This window comes from Heterocephalus glaber, unplaced genomic scaffold (assembly GCF_053883595.1).
Source record: "Heterocephalus glaber isolate CG9 unplaced genomic scaffold, H.glaber_assembly_v1.0 deba00001564, whole genome shotgun sequence".
NCBI lineage: Eukaryota > Metazoa > Chordata > Mammalia > Rodentia > Bathyergidae > Heterocephalus > Heterocephalus glaber.
The window spans coordinates 7,785,729-7,803,255 of record NW_028258351.1 but is presented as its reverse complement, the minus strand read 5'-3'; the positions used below and the strand labels follow the sequence as shown (position 1 = coordinate 7,803,255).

Here is a 17,527-nt window from a genome sequence, read left to right as displayed (position 1 = left end):
TAGCACCTTGTCTGCCTGGCAAGCGCAAGGTCCTGAGTTTGATCCCCATACCAGAAAAAATTAAAAAATGGGGCTAGGGATTTATCCTTACTACTACAAAAAATAAAGTGATAAAAAATTGAGGCCCCAAAGAACTTTTGTTTACATGCATTATATCAGTATTTATCATGTTAGCAACTAAAAGCAACACTTCAAACATTGCGCTGGGGTTGTAGCTCAGTGGGAGAGTGATTACCTAGCATGTGTAAATCCTTGAGTTCATCTGATCCCCAGTCCTCCTAAAAAAAATCTTTTTTTCATTTACTACCAATAAGCCCAGTACAAATTAACATAAATAACATTTTTTAAAATGAACAATAAAGATACATCATGTAAAGGTACAAGATTCCAATGATGAATGTAACTATTGTATACCTAAAATGTACCAAGAAACTTAATGGAAAAAAATAAAAACAATATTTTTCCAAACAAATACTTTTCATTTTTCTTTCTTTTTGGTGTCAGGGATCGAACTCAGGACCTTGCACTTTCGAGGTAGGCAGCAGCACCACTGAGCTAAATCCTCAGCCCCAAATGCTTTTCATTTTGAGTCAAGGTCTATGTGATTCAGGCTAACTGTGTAGCCCAGGCTGGTTTTGAACTTGCAGTGATCATCCTCTCTCAGCCTCCAGAGTGCTGGGATCACAGGTGTGCGCCACCCCATCTGGCTCCCTCCCTCCCATTTTGTTTGTTTTTTGAGACAGGCGCTCACAATGTACTTCAGGCTGTCCTTGAACTCACTAGATGGCCCAGGCTGGTCTTGAACTTGCGGTGATCCTCCTGCCTCAGCCTAATAAGTGCTGGAATTACAGGTGTGGACCACCATGCCCGGCTCCCTCCCTCCCTTCTAATGGGGATTGCACCCAGGGCTCTTCCAGGGAGCTATGTCCTCAGTGCTTTTTCAGTTTTTTATTTTCAGACAAGATCTCACTAAATCATTAAATTGCTCAAACTAAGTTTAAAATTGCAATCCTCTTGCTTCAGCTCCCAAAGTGCTGGGTTTACATGAATAAGATATCATGCCCAGTTAAATATATCCCTTTAAAAACCAAGAGATTGGGGCTGGGGATTTAGCTCAGTGGTTCCGGTGCCTGTCTTGCAAGCACAAGGTCTCAAGCTTATGTTTTTTGGGGGTTTTTTTGGTACCGGGGATCGAACTTGGGTCCTTAACGCTTGCGCAGCAGGCAGCCGAAACCACTGAGCTAAATCCTTGGCCCAACAAGGTCCCAAGCTTGATCCCCAGTATGCCTCCCCCCCCAAAAAAAAAACCCTAGAGACTGGACATGGTGGCACATACCTGTAATCCCAGCACTTGGGAGACTGAGGCAAGAGGATCACTGCAAGTTCAAGGCCAGGGCCGGGGATTTAGTTCAGTGGCACTGGGCCTACCTGGCAAGCACAAGGTCCTGAGTTCGATCCCTGGTACTGGGGAGAAAAAACCTGCCAAGTACTAGTAGCTACAAAAATAGGTAAGTAAGAACTGTCATATGTGCAGAGGAGGAGGTCTGCATTGAATATTCAGTAGAATTCCTATTTAAGCTGTTAGAGAGTTCAGCAAGGTGTCTATTATATAAAGATCAAGCACCCCCTACCCCAAACTGGCAGTTCAACTCAGGGCCTTCATGCTGAGAGATGTCCCAGCCCTTTTTTGTTTTTTCATTTTGAGACAGGGTCTTGTTAAATTGTCCAAACTGGGCTTGAACTTGTGATCCTCTTACCTCAGCCTCCTGGAGTGCCACTGTGTCTGGCTCTAGGATGATGGTCACTTATGGCAGAAAACAAAGCATGTCAAATTTAACTTGAGACATTTTATTCTGCTTGATCAAGGGTCTTTAGTGCTCTGGGGTGTAAATGTTTTGTATTTTTCCATTTCTCCTTATAGAGAATGGCAAGTTATATTACATACACTCTATAAACAAAATATTTTAGGGTCAACAAGGTTGCTCTGATCAATAAGAAATGCATTTTTATGTCATATATCTCATTTACTTCTTTCTTTCTTTCTGAGGCAGAGTCTCACTATGCAGTCCATGCTGGCCTTGAACTCATCATGGAGCCCAGGCTGGCCGCAAACTCATAGTGCTCCTCCTACCTTCACCTCACAGGTGCTGGGATCACAGGCGTGCATCACCACACCTGGCTCTCTCTTTTTAAAATTTTTTTTTGGTACTGGGGATTGAACTTGGGTCCTTGCGCTTGCGCAGCAGGCGACGAAACCACTGAGCTAAATCTCTGGCCCTCTCTTTTTTTTGAAACAGGATCTCACTAAGTCACTGAATTGCCCATGCTGAGCTCAAACATTTAGTTGTCCTGCTTCAGCCTCCCAGAGTGCTGGGTTTACAGGTGTGCACCATCATATTCAATTAACTCTGATTTTCAAGGCAATTTTATAACACTGTTTTCAATGGGAAACCAGTAGAAGCATTAGCCATAACTCAAATGTAATCATAAAAATAAATGTGAGGAAACCTACATATCTACTCTTGTCTTCTCTCATTCTTAAAAAGGAAAGATAGGGGCTAGGGATGTAGGTCAGTGGCGCCATGCCTGCCTGGCAAGCTCAAGGTCCTGAGTTTGATCCCTGGTATGGCAAAAAAATAAAAATAAATAAAAAAGGAACATGTCAGCCATTAAACACATAATTATACCACACTGAATCATCTTTTCTCCTGATAGGAAGGAAGGGGACATGTCATAAAATTCCAAGAATGGGAACTGTGATACGGTTGTAGGAGTAGGACTGGGTAACTGAAAGTTCTTAGGGACTGAGCCTTTTCCAGGACACTCCTGCTTCTCCTTACTTTGCAGTTTTCCATCACTTTGCCTGTTTGACTCTTAAGTGACAGATTTTGATTTCAATTCCTTTGGTGGGCTTAATTTCTTAGTCTTCCAATTGGATTGACCCAGCGAATCTTTCCAAGCTTCAGTGTGAAACCAGTAGGACCTATAAGCTAGGACCTATAAAGCTGGTGTGGTAGCACATCCTGGTAGTCCCAGCACTTGGGAAGCTAAGGTAGGAAGGATCACTGTGAGTTTGAAGCCAGCCCGGTCTACATAACGAGTTCAAAACCAACCTGAACTACATAACAAGACCCTATTTCTGCTGGGGATTTAGCTCAGTGGTTCCGCTGCCTGCCTCACAAGTGCAAGGTCCCGAGTTTGATCCCCAGTACCAAAAAACCCACCAAAACCCTGTTTCAAGAAAACCAGAGGGTTGGGGGAGTCAGTACCTATAAAACCTAGGTCAACTGGCTAGTCACTGACAGCTCCTCCACTCCTATCCCATCTAATTAGGAATGGCTAAGGTTAAAAAAAGTCATGTAATATAGAACACAGACATTTAGAACAGCAGCCACTTGTGACAGGACAGCTACTAGTACTTACTTAACAACTATTGAGTGTTTGCCATGTGCAAGCCATTATTGCAGGAGTGGGGACTATAATTGTAAACAAGATTAACAAAATTTCTAGGCATGGTGGTGCACACCTGTAATGCAAGCACTCAGGAGGCTGAAACAGGAGGATCGCCACAAATTCAAGGCCAGCCTGGGTTCCATAGCGAGTTCAAGGCCAGTCTGAACTACATAGTGAGACCATGTCTCAAAAATAAATGTTAAAGAAAAAAAGATGAATGAGACCATTTGGAGGGAGATGAGCTTTAAATGAGTGAAATAAGATGACAGACTGGGTTCAATGTTAAGAAGGAAATAAGCAGAGTGATGTGATGGCTAATGGACTGACAGGCACATGAGGTTACTTTATTTATTTTTTGGTACTGGGGATCAAACTCTGGACCTTGAGCTTGCGAAGCAGGCGGTGGAACCACTGAGCTAAATCCTGGCCCTATGAGGTTGCTTTATTTAATTTTTTTTTGGTACCAGGGATCGAACTCGGGACCTTGCGCTTGCGAGGCAGGAGGCAGAACCACTGAGCTAAATCCCCGGCCCTTAATTTCTAATGACTTTTTTTTTTGGTACTGGGGATCGAACTTGGTCTTTGGGCTTACACAGCAGGTGGCAAAACCACTGAGCTAAATCCCCGGCCCCGCTATGAGGTTACTTTAAATGAGGCGACACAGAATACCTCTCTGTGGAAATGACCTTTGAGCAGAAACTGGAGGGGGAATGTAAAAGCTTTGAGGTAGAAAAGAATGTGGCAAGTCTGAGAGAGGGACAGGAAGACAAAAGAGAAGGAAAGGAAAGGAGTCAGCTGAGGGGGTGAGCAAGTAAAGAAGGGGTAAAGTGATCAGAGTTGAATTTGTAGACCACAGGAAGAGGGATGTTACCCAGACACAAGTCCTGGAGCATTAGGCACATGGAAAGAAGCCTTAAACACTTTCAAATGGGGGACAAACAGAATGGCAAGACAACTGCAAGAGGATGGGTGGAAAATTCTAGCGACATTGAGAATGTCACATTTACAGTCTACTTAAATTTAGGGACATTGGTTACCTATCAGTGTAGCCAATGACAGGTGACAATGACTGTAGTGATCCCTGTGATATAGTTACTTCTTAGTATTGTGTAATGACAGTTTTATACAGAAAATAATATTTGTTCACCATGTCCCATATTATCTTACCTCATATTTTTTTCCATTACTGGGGGATGAACTCAGGGCCTTCCCACTGATTTATACCCCTAGCTCTTTTTTACATTGTACTTTGAGTCAGGGTCTTGCTGAGTCATGAAATTGTCCAAGTTGGGGTTGAACTTGAAATCCTCCTACCTCAAACTATTGTGCTGGGATTATAGGCATATGCCATCTTGTCTGGCTTATCTTATACCCTTACAACAACCTTATTTATTTATTTATTTATTTATTTATTTATTTTTTCTGAAGCAGGGAGCAGCACCACTGAGCTAAATCCCTAGCCCTATTTATTTATTATTTATTCATTTTTTGGTACCCAGGATCGAACTTGGAACCTTGTGCTTTTGAGGCATGCGGCAGAACCACTGAGCTAAATCCCTGGCCCAACAACTTGTTTTATTATCCCTATTTTTCTGAAGAAAACCCCCCACAAAAATCAGAGAAATAAAACTGTTATAGTCACTAGCTACTAAAAGACTGGCCTAGAAATTGAAAGCAAATGAGTGATTGCAAAGTCTCTGCTTTTTTGGACTGATGATATGATTTGAAAGCGTAAGAAAAAGGTATAGGTAAGAGATCATTCTCTTGGGCTTGATGTGAAAAAGGGATGATCAAAGATGATTAGTATAATAAACCAGTCCTATATGCCTCTTGATCTCCCAGGAGATCTCTTTGTAGCTCCAAACAGAAGGAGCAGTGGAAGCTTGTGTGTATAGCATTTCTCTTCAATCACAATCTTAAAAGGTTTTAAAGGAGATAGTGCAGAACTGGTAACCCTGTTGGGCATGGTGGTGCACACCTGTAATCCCAGCACTTGGGAGGCTGAGGCAGGAGGATCATGAGTTTGAGGTCACCCTGGTCTACATAGCTCAAGCCCAGCCTGAATGATATAGTGAGACTCTGTCTCCAAAAATCAAAAACAAGAACTGGTAACCCTGAGGATTTTTTTTTTTTGGTACCGGGAATGAAACTCAGGAACTTTCACTTGCCAGGCAGGCACGGTGCCACTGAGCTAAATCCCTGGTGATTTTTTTCTTCTTCTTCTCAGTAGCAGGAATTGAACGTAGGAACTTGCACTTTCCAGGCAGGCATGGAGCCATTCAGCTATATCCCTGGGCTGAGGAACATTTTCAAGAGAAAAAGCTAAATTAGTTGTGATGGCAGTGGTTGGAGATTAGAGGAATCAGTTTAGGAACTGTGTAGGCTAACTGGTGAGTCAGCTTGACTGGGCTAAGGGATGCCAATACAGATGGTAAGACACTGTGTCTGAGTGTATCTGGGTGTTTCCAGAAAATACTAGTTAGACTAAAGAGCTTTCTGTTTTGTTTTTTTTTTGGTACCAGGGGTGGAACTAGGGTCCTTGTGCTTGTGAGGCAGGCGGCAGAACCACTGAGCTAAATCCCCAGCCCTAGGCAGACTAAAGAAAACAGCTCTCACCAGGAAAGACATCACCCAGTCCATCAAGGGGCTACGTAGAAGAAAAGGGCAGAGAAAAGATGAGTTCATGGTCTGCTTGAGCTCAGATATTTCCTCCTGCTGGGGACATCAGCGTGCCTAGTTCTTTGGCTTTTGCACTCAGAGTAGGACTTACACTATTAAGCCCTGATTCTCAGACCTGACTGAATTCCATCATTGGTTTTCCTGAGTTTCCAGTTTGTAGATGGCAGATCATGGGACTTCTCAGCCTCCACAATCACATGAACAAATTCCTATGATAATCTCCTTTTGTACCTGTCCACCTACCTATTTATCTACTATTGGTTCGTTTCTATAGCAAACCTTGACTAATAATACAAGTGTCTCTGATACCAAGCAGGTGATGGTACCATAATAAATATTGGTTTGGCTTGAATATTTGTTTTGCCTCCCAAACTCTGAAAACCTAATCACCAATGTGATGGTATTAGGAGGTAGGACCTTTGGGAACTGTTAGCAATTTCTGACTCCAGAATGGGTCCTTTTTTCCTCTCAGAATTATAAAACCACTAACATGACCAAGCACCTATTGGAAAGGGTACTGTTCTTGGCCAAGAATAGAGAAGTGGTTCTGCTGCCTGCCTCGCAAGTGCAAGGACCGGAGTTCAATCCCTGGTACCAAAAAAAAAAAAAGGTGGAGGGGCAGGGCTGGGATGTAGCTCCGTGGCAACATGCCTGCCTCACAGCTGCAAGGTCCTGAGTTTGATCCCCAGTGGAAAAAAATAAATAAATAAAATTGAGGCAGGGTAGAAATTTAGGTGTGTCAAATAGGTGGTAGAAGATTAGGGCAGGGCAGCAAGGTGATTAGATCGTGATGGCAGAACTTTTCATGAATGGGAGTAATACCATTCATGAAAATACAGTTACCTTCTGCCTTTCACCATGTGAGTACACAAACAGAAGATACCATTTATGGACTAGAAAACAGGCTCTCATCAGACACTGAATCTGCCAGTACCTCCAGATCTGTGAGAAATAAATTTATGTATGTATGTATGTATAGACAGTCTCAGTATGTACTCCAGGTTGGCCTTGAACTTGCTGTGTAGCCCAGGCTGGCCTCAAACTCATGATCCTCCTGCCTCAGCCTCCTGAGTACTAGGATTACAGGCGTACACCACCATGCAGTTTATAAACTATCGTCTATAGTAATTTCTTTTTTCCCAAAAGAGCTAAGAGATATATTGAAGGACTTGATGGGGGTACAAATTATATCCATGCTCTGTTGGATCTCCCTTCCTCTGGACACCACTTTGGGCCAATCTCAATCAATCAGTCTCTCTCCCTTCCTCTCTTTTTTTTTTTTTTCTTTTTGGTACTGGACATCAAACTCAGGACCTTGCACTTGCAAGGCAGGTGCCAGAACCACTGAGCTAAATCCCGGGCACTCCCTTCCTCTCTCTTTTAAGAGAAGGGTCTTCCTGTGTTGCTCAGGTTACTCTGGAACTCCTGGACTCAAGCTGCCCTCCTTCCTCAGCCTCCTGAGCAGCTGAGAGTACAGGCACACACTAGCATACTCGGCTGCCACGTCACTTGAAAGTCCAGTCCAGCCTAAATCAAAACTTTAGTTTCACATCTAATTTAAAGCTTCTCCTCCTCTCAGGCAGTTAAAATTTTGGCTTATTTTGCATTTTTACACTTTTTATTCTCCTCTTTCATTTTACTGTTTCTGGGTCTTCTCATGGCAGGGGTAGTTTTGAGGAGGCAGAGAAGTACTGGTGGAAGGGGTTATAAGAAAATAGGTGAAGGGCCGGGGATTTAGCTCAGTGGTTTTGCCGCCTGCTGTGCAAGCGCAAGCACCCGAGTTCAATCCTGGTACAAAAAAACAAAAAGAAAAGGAAAGAAGAGGTGCAGGCCAGGCATAGTGGTGCACACCTGGGAGGCTGAGGCAGGAGGATTGGTATGAGCTCAGGCCAGCATGGGCTACATAGCGAGACCTTGCCTAAAAAAAAAAGATGAAGATCTCTCTCTCTTTTTTTTTTTTCGTACTGAGGATCAAACCCAGGTCCTTAGCTTTCGAGGCAGGCGGTGGAACCACTGAGCTAAATCCCCGGCCAAGATGAAGATCTCTTACATGACTGATGACATCAGAGGCAGAAATCAATATTGATTACTTCTCACAGGCAACATTTATGGAGGCTCTCTATCTAAGACTTGAGATCCCTCAAGTAACTGCCTCCTGAAGTCTATGCTCTAGCTGGTATTACTGTGTCTTCTCCCTCTGGCAGGTAAACCTATTGAGTAATCCTTTCAGAAAGATCCTAGATACAGGCCAGGCATAAGAACACATACATGCCCTGGATCCATTCCTGGTACTGTTAAAAAAGAAAAGAAAAGAAAAAAAGGTGAGTGTGGTGTCAGACTGTAATCCCAGCACTCAGGAGGCTGAGGCAGGAGGATTGCTGTGAGTTTGATGCCAGGCTGAGCTACATATTGAAACCCTGTCTCAAAAACAAAAAACTAAAGAGACAAAAGAAGATCCTGGGTAACCCATCTTTTTCTAGCATCCTTTTTCCACCATGAGTCTTGCCATACCAAACACAGGTGTTGGGTGCTGACCCATTGCTGCCCTTTTGTCCTTGTCCTATTGTAGTGTGCCACCAGCTTCTCAAGTTCAAAATTCTCCAGGGCAGAAGCGGGTAACCATCTTTACATATGCACTCAAAGGCACCAAACCAGAGAGACATGTTTAGTTCACCTACAAACCTGTCCATAGGTGGTTGCACAAGCATGGGCTTATTACAGACCACATGGCTCAGTAGCTTGGGAGAAAGATCTCAGAGATACTCCTCTTTAGTAGTACCCCTTCTTTGCAGTGAGGTGAGCATGCTGTCCTCTCCTGGGATTTCTTCTAATGAATTCCTTTTGACTTTTTCTGTCCCCTTGAATGAGGCTGGAGGTAGGTGAAGGATCCAGTAACTGGTAGTGTTTTTTTTTTTTCTTCCCCTTTTTTGGCAGTACTGGAAATTGAACCAAGGGCCTTTGCACTGACCTACTTCCCCAGTCGTGTGTGTGTGTGTTTGTGTGTGTGTGTGTGTGTGTGTGTGTGTGTGTATATATATATATATATATATATATATATATATATATATATAAAATGTTTTTTTTTTTAAATTTTCAGACAGGATTTTGCTAAGTTGCTAAATTGCCCAAGCTGGATTCACATTTGTGATCCTCCTGCCTCTGCCTCTCAGAGTGCTCGATTTGCAGTCGTACACCACACACTCCTCCTCCTGTTCCTCCTCTTCCTTTTACCCCCCCCCCCATGAAGTATTGGGATAGAACCCAGGGGCTCTCTACCACTGAACTCTGAACTATGTCTCCAGCACTTTTTATTTTGAGGCAGAGTCTTGCTAAATTGCTGAGGGTGGCCTCAAACTTTTAATCCTCTGGCCTCAGCCTCCTGAGTAGCTGGGATTACAGGCATGCCACTACACCCCGCTCTGGTAGCTCTTTTTTAGAGCTGTTGTTCTCAGCTTTGGAGTAGCCCATTAATATTTTGGGGAGCTGTAGCTGTGTCTCCATGGTAGAGTGTTTTCCTAGCATGCTTGAGATCCTAGCTCAACCCTCAGTACTGCAGACAGCAACCACCATGTCAAACACAGGTATGCCTCTGGCTGTCTTTGAATCCACTATTAGCTCAGACTGGCCTTGAAGTCGTGGTGATCCTCCTGTCTCAGCCTTCCAAGTGCTGGGACCAGAGGCGTGTCCCACCATGCCTGGCTGAAAGGTTCAGCCTTACACTGACATTCACGGAATCTCACAGTTGGGAGAAATTTAGAAGCCATTTATTCCAACTCCCCAACAAAGTCAGAGATGAGATGGAGATATTATCCTGTTTTCATTTGAACACACCCAAGAACGATGAACGCATTCCCCGTTAGTTCTCAGATCTATCAACCACTATATGAACTTCACCGAATCACTTAAACCCCTGCAGTTTCCTCGTCTATTACAGGGGAGTAAATAATACATTCTTCAGAGAACATCGTTGTAGGATAAAAGGAGATAGATATATAAATTACCTAATCCAGTCACAGAGGAGTGCAGTGTTCTTCCTGTTATAGGCCCTTTTCTGGGACAGCAGGTTCCACCTCTCAGTATTTCCCACCTGGGGAAATGTCTTCCTTGTATGTAAACCTGTTTTCTCTTTTTCTTTTTTTTTGGTACCAGGAATCGAACTTAGGACCTTGTGCTTGCTAGGCAGACGGCAGAACCACTGAGCTAAATCCCCGGCCCCTGTTTTTTCTTTTTTTGAGCTAGGGTTGGTGTGACACTTCTGTGTGAATCCCAAGAAGTATGTATTTATTTATTTATTGCTTGAAGCACTGGGCTCGAACCCAGGGCCTTTGCACTGAGCTACACCCCCAGACCTTTCTTCTATTTTTAAATTTTGAGACAAAATCTCCCTGAGTCGATAAATTGCCCAGGCTTGGGACGAATTTTCGATCCTCTTACCCCAGCCTCCCAGAGTACTGGGATTACTGGCGTGTGCCGCCACACTGGGATCAAAGAAGTATTTATTATTTTATTTTATTTATTTTTTGGTACCGGCGATCGAACTCGGGACCTTGCGCTTGCGAGTCAGGCGGCGGAACCACTGAGCTAAATTCCCGGCCTGAAGAAGTATTTATTGAGTGAATGCATTTTATAACATGCATCTCTGTGCCAAGATTGAGTGGGTTTCTTGGAGAGACTTTTCTCTGACACTGTTGGGTTTAAGGAAAGGCTAGCTAAAACCTAGAAAGAGCACGAGCAGGCGAGTGTGTGTGGCGAGTGTTAAGACACTTGAAGGCATTTGGTGCTAGTCCTTGTCGAAAACCAAGAACTTGATAAGTTCATTCGTTGTCCTGAAGGAATGGCAAAACGTGGAAACAAAGAAAGCCCAGCTGCTTTCACTGAGTATTTTGCTGAGTGCTCAAAAACTCTACAGGAGTCAAGAGTTCAGGGTCCTTTTTGGGGGTAGGTGGGGAGTAAACTCGGGGATTGTTTGTGGATTGCGAGCGGCCGCTAGGCGGCGCTAGGGAGCTCGCAGCCCACCGCGGCCCCCCCCCCCCGCCCGCTCCTCCGCCCGGCCGAGAGACTACAACTCCCGGAGTGCTCTGGGAAGGGAGGCCGGCGCCCCGGGGGGGGGGCGCGAGGGCGGGTTTTCCGGGCGTGTGTTTCCGGCGGCGGCGGCGGCGGCGGCGGCCGGGGACGGTGTGAGAGCGGTAAGATGGCGGCGGCAGCGGTGGTGGAGTTCCAGAGAGCCCAGTCTCTGCTCAGCACCGACCGGGAGGCCTCCATCGACATCCTCCACTCCATCGGTAAAGGTCGCCGCGCCGTCCCCGCCGCCCCGCCGGCCCAGCTCGGCATGTGTCGGTCGGTGGCTGCGGAGAGTGGCCGGGCTAGCCGGCTCCGGTGCTGCTGACTCACTGTGTGTGTGTATGTGTGTGTGTGTGTGTGTTTGTGTGTGTGTGAAGGGGGCCGGGCCGGGGGCGCAGGCCGCTCGGGGCTCCCGGGAACTCCCGGGGTCCCAGTCCGCTGGGAAGCCCCGAGGCGACCCGCACGTCCACCTGCTGGCTGCTGACTCACGGTGGACTCGGCGCGGGATGGGAAGAGGGCCGAGCCGGGCCCCCAGCTCCGTTCAGACGGGACCCGGAGCCGCGCGGGCCGGCGGACTGGTTCCGAGCTGGCCGGAGAGTGCCCGGGTCAGAGACCTGAACGCAGCCCGCTCGGGACGGGCTTTTCCCGCGGTTGTTATCAGCGCGGGTTCCCCGGGTGGGAGCACTCGCTCTGCTTCGGGCTTTCCTTCCACGGGACGCTCGCTGGGAGCTGCTCCTCACAGCCCTCGGCGGAAGGCTCCGGTGAAGGAGAGCTTCTTTCTCCATGTGGGGAGTCGAGGGGTGACACATTCTTTACTTTGGCATTTGGTTGCCGCCGTGGCCGGGACGGTCCCCCGCCCGGTGTAGAGTGTGCGGGCGCAGCGCCGGCCGGGGTGGGACCGCCGGTCTGAGGAGGTGACTAATCGGGGTTGGAAGTTAGTTCTCTGAGTGAGTTGTCAGCCGCGAAGTTCAGGGAACTCTGGAACAGGCCGGCTGTGCGTTGCCAGGAAAAAAAAAATGAAAGAAAAATTTTCTAAGTACTGCGGTATGATTGCCTTACACCTGCAGACGTCAGGAAAGTTGAAGTGGGAGCTCCAGCCCCTCGATTTCTACTGAGATTCAGGTGTGAACAGAAATAAGGTTTTATATCTTAGAAGGCTTTCAGTGTTCAGTCGTGAAGGGTTCAATTAGGGCATAGGCCAGCTCTTTACCGCACTTACAGTAATGTGATATTTTAAATGTACCTTGAGAAGATTCCACTTGGATCAACAAGTAGTATGAGAATGCACGTGTTTGTGGGACTTCCAGGATGTTAGTGGTGGTGTTAGCTTATTTAGTCTGTTGAATTTTGTATCTTCTTACTTGCACAGAGAAAGGATAAATGACGGCATATTGCTGTCTTGTCTTTGGGGGTACTAGAGGAGAGGAGATGGGTCAGATGCATCTTTGAAGGACTGTTAATGATCAGGGGTGTTTGTTTTTGGAGTTCTTGCCCTGACTGAGTTACAGTTACAAAACCAGATTCATCAGAGTCACTTTTACGTATGTATTTTTATTCTGTGAGTACACGCTAATATTTAGAGCCAATGTGAGATACATGCCTTTTAATCTTTTGGGGTCTAGACCTAATGTTTTGTCTCCCAAGAAGTACAAATTGTAGTGAACATTACCATTAGAGTATTTCTTGCTTGTGCACTGTACTCGGAGAGAGTTCCCTGAGGCCTTCCCGGTTAGAGCAAGCTTGAGTCATGATGGTCCACAGCCTTACTATTTCCAGATTCCATCATGGAGTATCAAAGTCTTGGTTTTTGTCAAGTCATGATGCTTTGTAAGAGAAGTTGTGACCAGTGGTGATCACTAACACTGCAGACTTGGAGAGGCCATTCCATATTCAAGTTTTCAAACAATTATTAACAGTTGAAAGAGGGACAGATAACAGAAAGTTATTTTAATGGGATCTGAATATCTTTTAAAGTGGCAGTCTCTCCTGAGTGTAACTGTTAAAGATTACTGGAATTTTGATAGGTTGTTTTGTGGAATAGCTTTATAGAACTGTTTATCCCTAACACACTCATTGGCTGATGCTTCTCACAGACCTACAGTTTTTTGCAAGTCTTTTGACTCAATAGCCATCATTTGGTTTATGGCAGGTAAACACATGGGAATGTTTTGTAGCTTTAGATCACATAGTGACTAGTGTGTGGTTTCACACTGTAAGTATGAAGGCCTTGTTTTAATTTTGCTTTAACCAAGTAACCACAACAGAAAACTGACTGTAGGTTAGGGAAATTTTAATAGTTAGAATAAAAAAGCAAACTTTAAATCACAGAGGAATTTGTTTTTTATAACTTACATGGGGTGTATCCTACATATATATGATCACTTTACATTTATTTATTCATTTAGTTTTTGGGTTTTTTTTTGGTACTGGGGATTGAACTCCGGTCCTTGTGCTTGCACAGCAGGCAGCAAAACCACTGAGTTAAATCCCCGGCCCTTCATTTAGTTTTTTTGAGACAGGTCTACTATGCAGTTAAGGCTGGCCTTGCACTCAGAGGCTGGCTTAGAACTTCTGGTGATCCTCTTGCCCCAGCCTCCCCATTGCTGGATTCCAATGTACCTTCATGCCTGGTTTACCTTTCCTTATTTACAAAGATTTTTTTTTTAAGTTCTAGAATTTGCCTTTTGGTAAAGATGCATAGTGGCTCTTATGAGGATGAATTTTCCCTTAATCTTTTTTTTTTAATCAAAATTTAAGAGAATTCTCCCCCCCCCCCCCCCAGTGAAGCGTGACATTCAGGAAAATGATGAGGAAGCAGTTCAGGTCAAAGAGCAAAGCATCCTTGAACTGGGATCTCTTCTGGCGAAGACTGGACAAGCTGCGGGTAAGTACTATAAGTGGGTTGAACCTGAAATGCCAAGTGAAGTTACCATTTTTTGTTAATGGGATTAATTTTGGAACATGGGATTGCATCTCTACACCTAGTTCATTTGTGGTATAATTCACTTTTTATGTTTTTGAACTTCACTTTTTAGCAGGAAATTAAGTGGCCTTTGAACTTAAAGTTCTTTTTTTGTTGTTTTGTTTTTGATTTGAAATAGGGTATTGGTATATAGTTTAAACTGGCCTTGATCTCATGACAATCCTCCTGCCTTAGCCTCCCGAGTTCTGGGATCACGGGCATGTACTACCATGCCTGGCTTGAACTTAGTTCTTTTTTTTGTTTTGTTTTGGTTTTTCTTGGTGCTGAGGATTGAACTCAGGACCTTGCACTTGCGAGGCAGGTGGTGGCACCACTGAGCTAAATCCCCGGCCCTCTTTTTTTTTGGGACAAGATCTCGCTATTTAGTTCAGGTTGGCCTCAAACTCACTATTTCACTATGTAGCCTAGGCTGTCCTTGAACTCATGGTGATTCTCCTGCCTCTGGCCTCCCCGAGTGCTGGCATTATAGGCATGTGCTACCATACCCGGCTTTAAACTTAGTTCAGCGGTAGAATTTTATTCTGCAGATGAGGGAAAATCCTATTTTTGTCAAGATATTCTGATTTTCTAGTTTTCATTATATTCCATTATGTACAGGCACATACATACATAGACTTCTTACAGTGATTTCACTGAGCAGTCCTGATGTATTTAAGGCCCCTGATTTGAAAATGACTAGGGTATCCAAGTGACTCAGTTTTTTTTTTTCTTCCTGATACCAAATGACATTAAATGGTTCCTTCCCAAGACTCTTTTCCATTGGTACCTAGGCCTTTGTGTATATTGTTGTCCAAACATTCATGTTTCAATTGTGTTGATGGATGTATCCTTGGAATGAGGAGAGAGTCCTGTTGATTAGGAAGGGCCTTTGACCAGTAAAGTGGTAATAGTGCTGGAGAAGTTTGCTTAAAATTAAAATGGGTGATTTTTATCAACTTTAAAGTGAATTTGGAGCTTATTTGATTAGAGTGGATTAAGATCTGGTAAGTCTCTCATACATTACTTTCCCTCAAATTATGTAGTTATCTAAGGGAATGATGGGGATAACCTAGTAAAACTTTTTTTTTTAAATTAACTTTATTGGTACATTTTAGGTATACATTATGATCACATTCACCATTGGGAATTTGTGCCTGTACATGATACATCTTAGTTCTTGTTTTTTCCCATTCCCCTTCCTTCCTTTCTACCCCTCCACCCCTCACTACTTACAAAAGCTTTGTTTCTGTTTTTACCTTCTTTCCTCATATTTTTCTTTCCCTTTCTTTTCTGCCACCCCTCCTACTTCCCCTTCTCCTTTGAACCTTTCTTTCTATTTTACATTATCTATTATAAATTTTGGTCCTCATTTACACTTTCAGTTTCTCATGCCAGAGAGACAATTCAGTATACATGTGTGTCTTATTTATTTTACTTAAGAGTATGGCCTTGATATGCACCCATTTAGCCATAAATGTCTCTAGTTTATCATCCTTTATGGTTGAGTAGTACTCCATAAAACTTCTTGAATTTGAGAAATAAAATCTTTTTCAATTAAAGACAACTGACTAAAAAATATTTAAAAAATAAAGATAACTAATTATTGGCTCAATAGAAGCTTGAGTAAAGATGTATGAAATTCTCAAAATGTGTTTGCATAGGTATTTTATTTACTATTTTTTTTGTGTGTGTGTGATACTGGGGATTGAACCCAGGGCCTTCACACTGAACTGGCTACATCCCTAGCCCTTATTTATTTATTTATTTATTTTTCTATTTTAAAAATTTGAGACATGGTCTCACTAATTTGCTAAGTTGCCCAGGCTGGGCTCAAACTTGCAGTCCTCCAGGTTTGGGATTGAATTAGTTATTCTTTTTTTTGGGGGGGGGGTACTGGGAATTGAACTCAGGACCTTGCACTTGTGAGGCAGGCGTGGCGCCACTGAACTAAATCCCCAGCCCTGAATTAGTTATTCTTTTAAGCATACACAGGGTTTAGCATATTGGGCCCTTGAAGTAATGGTTAGGAACTATTCTATTTTACACGAGGGAACTGAGCACAGAAAAGTTAACATGTTCAAGCTCATCTAATAACTGGTAGAGCCAAGATTTGAACCGGTACAAATCCCACTTTAGAGCTTCTGGCCTCATGCATGTGGCTGTTGCTTTCTTTTTTTTATTCATATATGGATTGTTAGTGGTAGGTGGTGGTTTTTTCATCTTAGATGACTTTCTTCTTGTTTAATATATTAATATTATAGGTTACTTTTGCCTGTCAGTCCCAAAGCAATTTTGATAATCCATGTAATACATAATCCAGTGGCGGTGAGCCTATGGTCTGTGTGCCGCAGCAGGCTGTTTGTATCGTTGAAAGTTCTAAAAAGTTTGCAGTCACTGATATAATTTATAGGTAATTTTTACCTGCATTATAACTGATTTAAGATTTTTCTGTTGAAATAATCCAAATCTCTGTTTTCATACATTGGCATGGATAATTAAAAACAGTGCATAGTATGTATAGTGAGTGCTTCAGTAATTTTTATCCAAAGATATTACTGTTTTACTTGAAATTCTATTTCATGTTCTATCCTAAATCCTTGCCCGTCCTACCTTATAACCTAATATTTAGTTAGTTGAGTATACTGCTTAACCTGTTGGAATTTATTTTTTTTTAATTAAAAATAAATTTTTTTTTGCAATACTGGGGATTGAACTCAAGACCTTCTGCTTGCCAGGCAGGTGCAGTGCCACTGAGATACATCCCCAGCCCACCTGTTGGAATTTAATAAGTGAATTATAAAGGTTTTCAAAAACTTTTTTTTTTTTTTTTTGGTTGAGAACAGGGTCTTGCTATTCAGGCTGGTCTTGAACTTATGTAAACTATGCTGTTCTTGAACTCAGAGCAGTCCTCCTGCCTCAGCCTCCCAAGTGCTAGGATCACAGATGTGCACCACCACACCCAGCTACTTCTTTGTTTTCTAGGACAGTTTGATAAGTACAGGTATACACATAATAGAAATCCTAAAGAAGTCTTGGGTCCTGATACATTCATTTACCTGTCTTTCCCATTAATACTCCATATTTTATGTATTTGTTTCCTTTGATTTAAAGGTAACTGAGAACATAACATAACACGTCTTTTTTTTTTTTTTTTTTTTTTGCCTTTTTTTTGTGCTTTGGACCCAGGGTTTGAATTCAGGACCTTGCACTTGCCAGGCAGGTGTGGTGCTGCCAAGCTACATCTCCGGGTCTTTTTTGGCTTTTTGAGATAAGGTCTGTACTTCACCTTTTTTTTTTTTTGGTACCGGGGCTCGAACTTGGGGCCTTGGGCTTGTGAGGCAGGTGGCGCAACCACTGAGCTAAATCCCCGGC

At 43.6% G+C, this 17,527-nt stretch overlaps 1 protein-coding gene across 1 annotated transcript in view; it reads left to right on the top strand.

Moving 5' to 3' along the window:
• Window positions 1-11,255: 11,255 nt before the first annotated feature.
• The window catches only part of Psmd11 (proteasome 26S subunit, non-ATPase 11), a 39,113-nt gene continuing 32,841 nt past the window's right edge, over window positions 11,256-17,527 (top strand). Inside the window, exons 1-2 of the mRNA XM_004870602.3 lie at window positions 11,256-11,414; window positions 13,976-14,077. Coding sequence (XP_004870659.1) covers window positions 11,324-11,414; window positions 13,976-14,077 — 193 coding nt within the window. The 5' untranslated portion in view covers window positions 11,256-11,323. The remainder of the gene's footprint in view (window positions 11,415-13,975; window positions 14,078-17,527) is intronic.